The 10,232-nt window shown below is 45.3% G+C and overlaps 1 protein-coding gene across 1 annotated transcript; it reads left to right on the forward strand.

The window, feature by feature from the left end:
* Positions 1-2,892: 2,892 nt before the first annotated feature.
* LOC137297047 (dual specificity protein phosphatase 7-like) lies at positions 2,893-8,792 on the forward strand. Its single transcript, XM_067829000.1, has 3 exons — positions 2,893-4,195; positions 4,651-5,034; positions 7,899-8,792. The coding sequence occupies exons 1-3, from the start codon at positions 3,805-3,807 to the stop codon at positions 8,225-8,227; spliced, it is 1,104 nt and encodes a 367-aa protein (XP_067685101.1). The 5' UTR covers positions 2,893-3,804; the 3' UTR covers positions 8,228-8,792.
* The last annotated feature ends 1,440 nt before the right edge of the window (positions 8,793-10,232 follow it).

Genomic DNA, 10,232 nt, shown 5'->3' on the forward strand with positions numbered 1-10,232 from the left:
AGACTTGACGTGGGTACCTATCAGGCAACCTCTGCCAGACTTGACGTGGGTACCTATCAGGCAACCTCTGCCAGACTTGACGTGGGTACCTATCAGGCAACCTCTGACAGACTTGACGTGGGTACCTATCAGGCAACCTCTGCCAGACTTGACGTGGGTAGCTATCAGACAACCTCTGCCAGACTCGACGTGGGTACGTATCAGGCAACCTCTGCCAGACTTGACGTGGGTACCTATCAGGCAACCTCTGCCAGACTTGACGTGGGCACCTATCAGGCAACCTCTGCCAGACTTGACGTGGGCACCTATCAGGCAACCTCTGCCAGACTTGACGTGGGCACCTATCAGGCAACCTCTGCCAGACTTGACGTGGGCACCTATCAGGCAACCTCTGCCAGACTTGACGTGGGCACCTATCAGGCAACCTCTGCCAGACTTGACGTGGGTACCTATCAGGCAACCTCTGCCAGACTTGACGTGGGTACCTATCAGGCAACCTCTGCCAGACTCGACGTGGGCACCTATCAGGCAACCTCTGCCAGACTCGACGTGGGTACGTATCAGGCAACCTCTGCCAGACTTGACGTGGGCACCTATCAGGCAACCTCTGCCAGACTTGACGTGGGTACCTATCAGGCAACCTCTGCCAGACTTGACGTGGGCACCTATCAGGCAACCTCTGCCAGACTTGACGTGGGCACCTATCAGGCAACCTCTGCCAGACTTGACGTGGGTACCTATCAGGCAACCTCTGCCAGACTTGACGTGGGCACCTATCAGGCAACCTCTGCCAGACTTGACGTGGGTAGCTATCAGGCAACCTCTGCCAGACTCGACGTGGATACCTATCAGGCAACCTCTGCCAGACTTGACGTGGGTACCTATCAGGCAACCTCTGCCAGACTCGACGTGGGTACCTATCAGGCAACCTCTGCCAGACTTGACGTGGGCACCTATCAGGCAACCTCTGCCAGACTTGACGTGGGCACCTATCAGGCAACCTCTGCCAGACTTGACGTGGGTACCTATCAGGCAACCTCTGCCAGACTTGACGTGGGTACCTATCAGGCAACCTCTGCCAGACTCGACGTGGGCACCTATCAGGCAACCTCTGCCAGACTCGACGTGGGCATCTGCCAGACTTGACGTGGGTACCTATCAGTCACCCGGCTAAAGGCCGGTTCACTGTGTGTAGAAGGAGCGAACCCAGAGTTATATTTTTTCAAATGTCAGCTTGAAGAGGCTTCATTGTGACCCAACCAGTAGGAAAGCAATCAATTCATGATCCGACACGTTTCTTGAAGTCGTCAGGTATGAAAATAACACACATAAATTATATACTGGAAAAAAATGGATTAGGGATATTGGTATTTATATGACTGATATTTTATCAGTAGGTTAGTGAATAAATACATCATTATTCATATTTTCAAAATTTACAAATACTAGGCTCATAACACTATCTACTGTCCTGTCTTGTATCTGACGAGGGTTATAACACATTCGGTACCGTGTCTTCTACGTGAAGGCTGTTATGACACATTCAATATCGTGTCTTGTATGTGACTAGGCTTATAACACATTCACTACCGTGTTTTGTAAGTCACGAGGCTTATGATACATTCAGTACCGTGTCTTGTACGTGAAGGGGATTAAAACACATTCACTACCGTGTTTTGTAAGTCACGAGGCTTATGAGACATTCAGTACCGTTTCTTGTACGTGGAGACCGTACTAACACACTCAGTATTGTGTCTTGTACGTGACGAGGTTTATAACACATTTAGCACCGTTGTGCGTGAAGATAGTCATGACACTTTTAGAATCGTGTCTTGTACGTGACGAGGCTTATAACACGTTCAGTACCGTGTGTTGTTTGTGAAAGTTTTTGAAGGACATTAATTGCCGTGGCTTGTACGTGAATATTGCTATAACACATTTAGAATCGTGTCGTGTACGTGGCAAGGCTTGTGATACATTCAGTACAGTGTCTCGTACGTACAAACAGTAATAACACATTCAATACCGTGTCTTGTAGGTGAAGGTTGTTATAGCACATTCACTACGGTGTCGTGAACGTTGAGACGGTAATAACACATCCATTGTCCTGTCTTGTACATGACGAGGGCTATAACACATCCACTGTCCTGTCTTGTATGTGACGAGGGTTAGAATTAACGTGCCATGTACACGAAACTATAAGAACAGAGCATAGAGCAATCCAATGTGGCCGGATACAATATGGGCACAATATTGTGTCTTCCTCAGCCTTTGTGTTAAAACAGCTTAAATCTTTTATTTCAGTTATCAAAAGTTATTGTATAATATAGTGATAATAATATATATATGATAGGATATGAGAATCGATATTCAGTCAGATGGGTAGTATGTTCTGTGTAATATTATTAGCAATAATATTTCGTGATATTAAAACCGATATTGAATTGCACTGTAGATGAGTGGTACGTTTGGTGAGTGGTTTTGTGATGTCATGTATAAGAATACTTCCTGATATAAAACCCTACAATGGGTGGTGTGTGTTGTAAGATTTGTGCAACATAATAGGCAGTAATATGCCATGGTCTTTAACCTACATTGATCGAGATGTGTGGTGCGGTTGGTGTAACATCCAGTGTTTAACCTACATTGAATGAGATGTGTGGTTTGGTGGTGTAACATCCAGTGTCATAACAATTCTTCACATCAAAACCGATATTAAATTAGACGTGACGCAGGAGATGAAACAACGTATACAGTATTCCTGTTCTAAATGTGTGTCTGTGCGATGTCCATCCGGTGTACAGTTACACAGTCACACACGCTGGGGGGGTGGAGGGGGGGGGTGTCAGCAGTACAGATAGTACGGATCACTACGTCTGGTAAATGTGTGTGGTATATAATTATAACTCACGACTCACCAGTTCCGTCATCAAGTCCAGTCTCACGTTCCTAAAACGCATTTTCTGGCATTTTGCTATGCTGACACTGAATTTCGTTGAGAAAAAAGGGATTATGACAAAGATTCCATTTATATAAGTGTGAATAAAAATATTCCGATTACACTTATCACATATTCATGATTAGATGTTCACGAAAAGACTAGATACTGTTAGAAAAGCTTTTGTTCAGAAAAGTCGAATCGTCCCTAACACGTTATCTTTTTGACGTAGACGAACAGGCAGAGAAAAAGAAGGTCAGAGTGTGGTTTCTCAACGCCTTGCTGAATGAATCCACCGCTCAATGCTTGCCATATCATTCACAAAGGTCGGCACATTTGGCGCTGTGCCAAAACGGAAGTGACGTGAGTATTCGGTGTCTCTAAACATAGTACGTTGTGCAATGACCGCATGATATCTAAATATAGCGCCCAACGGTGGACTAATTCATAATGATCGCCATATACGGGCGCCGAGAGAGGCGTGGCTTGTGTGCTGATTGGAGCACGATGCTCTACGGCGATTGGTCGAGCTGAAAGGAGATGAATTATTGTTTACCTCTCCGAGCGAGAGACCTCAGCATAAATTGAAGACAACTAGACTGGCGAGAGAACGCAGCCTGGCAGTAAGGAGGACAGGTTGTATGTGGAACGAACTCAAGAGAAATCTAACGTTAGGAAAGACCGCTTCACCTGTACACAAACGAGGTGACAGTAGTACGGGATATATGTCGCGACGGATACTATAAACTTACACCCATTGTTTTGTGTGTGATTCTCTCAATCACGGCGAAGTTAGGAGTTCAGTCACTCGCCGCCAACTAGTTTCCTTGGGGAAGCGGATTATTCTGATACTCTACTCAGCTCTAATGCCTTGCTTGGAAGTGTTCAACAGCATGAGCAGTGATATCGGCGACTTTTGTAGTCCAGAGATCCTATGCGATGAGATGAGAAATGGCGAGAAAGTGTTGCTGTTGGATTGTCGGTGTCAAGCCGACTACATTAGGTCTCACGTAGCTGGTTCCATCAATGTCACTTTGCCCAGTCTCATGTTCAAACGGCTAAAGAAAGGAACGCTACAAATTGCGACCGTCATTCAGAAGAACGAAGCTAAGGAGCGGTTTAATAAGTGTTGTAAGACTCATTTGATTGTGTTATACGACGAGTGTTCCACGGATCTCAACGCTAACCCTTCCAGCACAATCAACCTACTGGTTAAGAAGTTGCGTCAAGATGGCTGCCGAGCTTCGTTTTTACTCGGTAAGTTATATTTTTACAGCAGCTCATTTTTGGGGGGTTAGTCAGCGATGCCGCGTTATATTGTAGTATTGTTTGGGTGTCAATATTAACGCTTCAGAATTGCCAGCCAGACTGCACGTGTTTGCCGAGTATTGATCGTAGCATATAGGGTTGTGATTGTGTTTCACACAGCGCGTGATGTTTACTACAATGACATAACATAAATATTTGTAGTCATTGTGCGTTTACACATCAATGGGTCACGTTTACATTATGTAGAATTTATGTATGCTTCTCAATGAAATAATGAACTTGTCCCTCTACTGACATGCTCTGATATATACTCTGAAAGGGCGTTTTGACATCCGTGGAAGAGAGGTACCGTGGATCAACACCTGCTTTATGAGATGTTGATACCGACACCGATTTCGGCCAAGAGGGTATATGTGTTATTTATTTGTGGTGTTTTATTCCAGGTGGTTTTTCAACGTTTGAAGAGCGCTTTCCCGAATACTGTAACTCTCAAGAAAACACAGAATCCACCATTCTTGGATTGAGAAATCTGCGCATATCGGAAGACTCGTCATACGGTACCTCGAGCGAGAGTGACTGTGAAAATACGCCCCACATGTCACCGTTTCCCGTGCAGGTGTTGCCGCACCTGTATCTTGGCAACGCCAAAAACTCATCTGACATAAACCAGCTGAAGAAGTACGGCATCACATACATTCTCAACGTTACTCCAAACGTGCCAAATATGTTTGAGAACGATACCTCATTTAAATACCTGCAGATTCCGATCAGCGATCACTGGTCACAGAATCTCTCGGCGTTCTTCCCACAAGCTCTTGCATTTATTGGTGAGTGAACATTGGAATTAATTATACAAGGAACAGGCGAATTGTTTTGTATGAGAACGATATGTACAATTGGGGCCACGGTAGAATAGGTTCGCCACCCTGCCCTAATCCTAACCCTTTGATTATCAGAGGCAAAAACTATTTGTGGAGTATGGTAAACATGGTGGTAAAATAGCAACATATGTAAATGACCAACGTATGCTGTTGCAGAATCGCACGGTGAAATCATTGAAACTATTTCATAAGTTCTTTCCGGTCGCATTATTTGGTCGCTGCTGTAGACATGATATAGTATGTGACTTGAGAATGCCAGAGTAGTGTTGGAAATATATATATATAGAAGTACAACCAAGATTTACTGAAATATTTCCCTCTATGACGTCACAAAGACGGCTTTATGTGACGGAGTCACAGAGCGAAGCGATCCCCTGCGGTGCATGCTCTTTAAACATGTCGAAACACTGAAGATCGTCCAACCGTAGATTTTTCGCGCCAAGTCATGCTTCGTTGATTTACGATCATATCATCTTCGAAATGGTTTATTTTGATTTACTGAGCTCTGTTCCCAACACGTCACCAGTAGGTCACTACTCGTCTCAGTACTAAACTCAGTGTATACCAGATATTGTGCATGTCCTCATTATGTGAAGGTACAACCAAAACATGAAGCTCGTCTTCCCCGTGCTGAGTCCCATCAATGGGCAGCATGAGACAGCAATTATTGATCAGCTTCAACAGCTGGCTTGTTCCCGCGCTAACTGTAAACCCATCCTCTGTTCAGTGACACACTGACATTCAAGGAAAGCGATTATGTCTGTGTCTCTGTGATTGTCGTGTGATTCAACCTCCCCGGCTCGCGAAGCTCTGTCACAATCCTCCGACCCATGAATTAGGGCTAGACTGTGGCGGCCATTTGCCGAACTCAAGCTATTTCGCCCGAGTTGCACAGTTAGGCTGATGTAGACCTTGCGCGTTGACGACTTCTCGGGGCATTTGCACAGATCGGCAATTGCATATCCGGCGACGGGGTCATGTTTATGTTTTTTATATAAACGAATCCTTTTCAAACATATAATCTATAAACACAGTTTGCAACGTTTGTGTATAGGGATGTATCGTGTTTCGATCGCTGCTTGAAACGTTGTTTAACACACTGACTTTTTCTTACATGCCGCCGTCTCTCAATCTCAGGGGTTAGGTTAAGGAGGATTTTCTCAACCCGCTATTGAATTTGGCCGAGGCCCCCGGCGCCTGTTCCCTTGACTTTCCCACAGCCAGTTTGCGAGATTGACGTGTACATCCTGTCGCCTCGGAAAAGTTCTTGGTCATTGCGAGTGGGCGAGAAAACCAGTAAATCACGGTCGATCTCTCGCAAGTCGCGGTCCGATCGTGCTCTGAATTGAGCGCACGATAATGAATACATTACTTGTGTGATGGATTCCCGGCCCGGCAGACCGCCATTACCTTCAGCGGTCTCTCCTCAAACGCTGTATGTACACAGCTTCCCTGACGTAACGCGCCTCAATTAAGCAGCGACATAGACAGATTATGTTTTATGAAACCACAATTTATCACGTGATAGCTTGTGCATCAGACAGATAGGGTCATCGCACTTGTATTGCCGGCGTTGCGTGGGTTGATTGGGGATAGAGGTGAAGTTTACTCCTTATGTCATAAATAGCTGTGTCCCAGCTGTCACTAAAGCTGTGTTAATGACCCAGTCATCTCGGAACCCCATTCCATTTATTATGGTAACAAAACTCATCATGGCATAGTTATAAGACTGAATATCATGTAAAACACTTTTTCCATCGATTATAAATTTCCAAGTACTAGTAATCATTATCCGTCGGTTGAAAGGCCCGTTGGGGGGCATAGGTCACAGGAAGTCCCACTGAGCGTCCAGGGTTTTGATGAGTATTTCCGGCTGTAGCAGGTATAAGGTAACGGGCTGTCACTGTATGAAGCAGGCCCAGGGTTAGTGGCGACCTAGTTTACACCGCGTTATTTTCGTACACGACCCCCTCCACTCTCTCCCCACGTGGAGGAATGTCACGTGACCCGTTGCTTCCCCAAGTGACTGACAGGATGGGAGGGGGTCCGTGGCGCGTAATTGGCAGTTTCCTGTTTGTATAGGCTACAGGCAGGCTGCCGAGACACCAAAGGTTTGCGGTTAGCGGGATTTTCCACACGATTTTACACGTAATAGTACAGCACTTGAAGGAGATAGGGACGAATTTGGTGTTATCTAGAAGCGCAAGCAGGGTAGGGTAGGGGTGTAGCTGTGGAGATTCCGCAAGGCGGACAGGACGATGGAATCAAAATATGTTTTGAAATATCAGGGTGGGCAGTTCATATATTTCGAAGAGTTTCGATGAATAAATAGCACAATGTCAAGGTCAAACAGGGTGATAAAGTATTCCGGCCTTTTATCAGCAAGGGAATGTAACCTGATCTGTGCCTGCCTCGACTCACGAAATTCAGGACGCGTTGATTGAAACCATGGCTGGCCTGCCAACTCCTTCCGCTGCGATAAGGGCAAAAGGTTTTATTCATTCCTACCGATTTATATTCATTACAGTTTCCGCTCATTTTGTGGTGGGGAAATATCGACCAATCTCTCTCATCACACTTACTTGATATTTATGTCCGGCAAAAATGCGACCAATTGTTTGGGAATATGAACTATCGGGTTAACATACTTTTCAGCTCTAGGTACGCCTAGGGTGGCTAGTTTAGGTAGGGCAATATCTACTCTACATGGCTCATTTTCCTTGCATTTTCTGATAATGCCCGATGTCAACTGCTGGCATTTCCTCACATATCATGACTTTCACGTTTGTTGTATTTTTGGTGTCTTGCAGACGAGGCGAGGCGGAACCACCAAGGTGTTCTAGTGCACTGTTTGGCCGGCATCAGTCGTTCAGTCACCGTCACTGTCGCCTACATGATGTCCCGTCAGGCCATGAGTCTAAATGAAGCATACGACTACGTGAAGACGTGCAAACCAAACATCTCCCCGAACTTCACCTTCATGGGGCAACTTTTGGACTTTGAGAAAAGCCTAGAGCGGCCAGAATTCGGTTGTGCTGAATGTGAGGCTAAGGACAGAATGTTCTGCAAGGAGTGTACTGATGAGGCCGTAAGTCTGTCAAGCCCGGAAACCAGCCCACTCGCAAAAGTCGAATCCTGATGTCCCTACTAGTTGCTCCCAGGAACCTGGTGGTTTAGTCAGTGGTTTCTCCAACCCATGGTCACACTAGTTTGATGAAACCTATGTCAACACGGGGCTGTCCCACCCAACACAAGAACAGACAACCGAAACTAGATAAAAGAAACTTCAGGAAGCAGTCGGTTTCTGCCGCGGGGGTAAGGCGCTCCTATCAGGCAGTATGTTCCGTTATGGTGGACTCAGCCTTAGTAGCAGTGTAGTGCTCGAAAATCCCAGAATGGGTTAAGAAGGTCTTTCATGAACGTTTCTGAACGTGTATGGTGCAAGTATATGGCAGCTATTACTATCGTGTGAAGTAGTGCACGAGACATAATATTGATCCCGGGAGAGCCCGGGTCATGATGACATTGTTTAGGATGCAGCCCAGTTGTGGCTGCTCCACATTGTTGCATTATTGTACATAGTGCTCTCATCCCGTCTCATCAAGTTGTTCACATCGTCACCGTACGAATACCTCGTTGTTTGAGAAATGTTGTAACTATATTTTATTATACACCAGAGTAAAACCAAAATCTATGTTTTCCAATTTCTGATTTTGTTGTCATTCTCAAAACATAGGGGACTCTTCTCTGTTGCTGGTCTAGATGGTTGGCGAGTGAGAAGCAGGCCTCATCATCATCATCATCATCATCATCATCGTCATCATCGTCGACGTCATCATCATAGCCATCATGATGCCAGGAACAAATCAGTCTTATAATTTCCAGTCAATCTAGAATCCTCATATTTGTAATTACTACTGGTAAAGAACGTGCACACGCATGCTTATACATACACACATGAAAACAGACGCATATATGTGATAACTTCCTGTGATGTATGATGACTACCTTACTTTTCATATCCATATCTAGGTTTCCGGATGGTAATGATGCCATACAACACAGTACACCATTTGCAGGTAGTTGATATCAATAACTGCTGGGCCTGTCGCGGTTTTCGATTCCCATCAGCTAACTGAATGGCTCATCTCAGCTGTCTCAGACCAGCGCTGACAAAACTCACTAAGGGCAGGGATAATCTACAACTCTATATAGGCTCCCTGTAGAAGGGTTCTGTGGCCCAAACTTTAAAAAATCAACATTTACCACAACTAAAGTTTCATTTAACAACAAATATATATTTGACGTGCATACTGAACGACTAACCGCCCCCGCCCCCGTGGTGTAAGTGTGAGAGCGCCCAGGCGGAGACCCGAATGTCACGAGTTCCGATACCCAGCCTACTCATACCAAAGGACATTAAAATTTGGTACTTGTTCCCTGCACGGCGCTCGGCATTAATAGGTAAAACAAGGACTAATTAACTCGGCAGTCCGCACAGGTGTCCATGCCTAGATGCATAGCATCTCATTGAGCTGGCCCTTCAAAATCAGATTACGTCTGAGCAAGTGCAAACGGCCACACATACACACGCATGCATGTCGTCATAAATTTAATATTCTTCAGTGCGAGGTTATACCCCTTTCACCGCCAGCGAGAAACTAGCCTTGACTCAGCCCACAATACTGGACACACACCTAACTTATCCATCGGTGATCACATGTTGCCTGGACTCAATTCACACTGCAAAACTACCCCTCACTAAACACACACTGCTGTGAGACTATCTTTGACTAAACGTCATGCTCTTACACTATTATTGACTGAACGTCACCATGTGAAACTATCCTTGACAGAACGTCATAATGTGAGACTATGCATCACTGAACGTCATCATCTGAGACTATCCTTCACTGAACGTCATCATCTGAGACTATCCTTCACTGAACGTCATCATCTGAGACTATCCTTCACTCAACGTCATCATCTGAGACTATCCTTCACTCAACGTCATCATCTGAGACTGTCCTTCACTGAACGTCATCATCTGAGACTATCCTTAACAACGTCATCATCTGAGACTATCCTTCACTGAACGTCATCATTTGAGACTATCCTTCACTCAACGTCATCATCTGAGACTA

Source organism: Haliotis asinina, chromosome 9 (assembly GCF_037392515.1).
Source record: "Haliotis asinina isolate JCU_RB_2024 chromosome 9, JCU_Hal_asi_v2, whole genome shotgun sequence".
Classification (NCBI taxonomy): Eukaryota; Metazoa; Mollusca; class Gastropoda; order Lepetellida; family Haliotidae; genus Haliotis; species Haliotis asinina.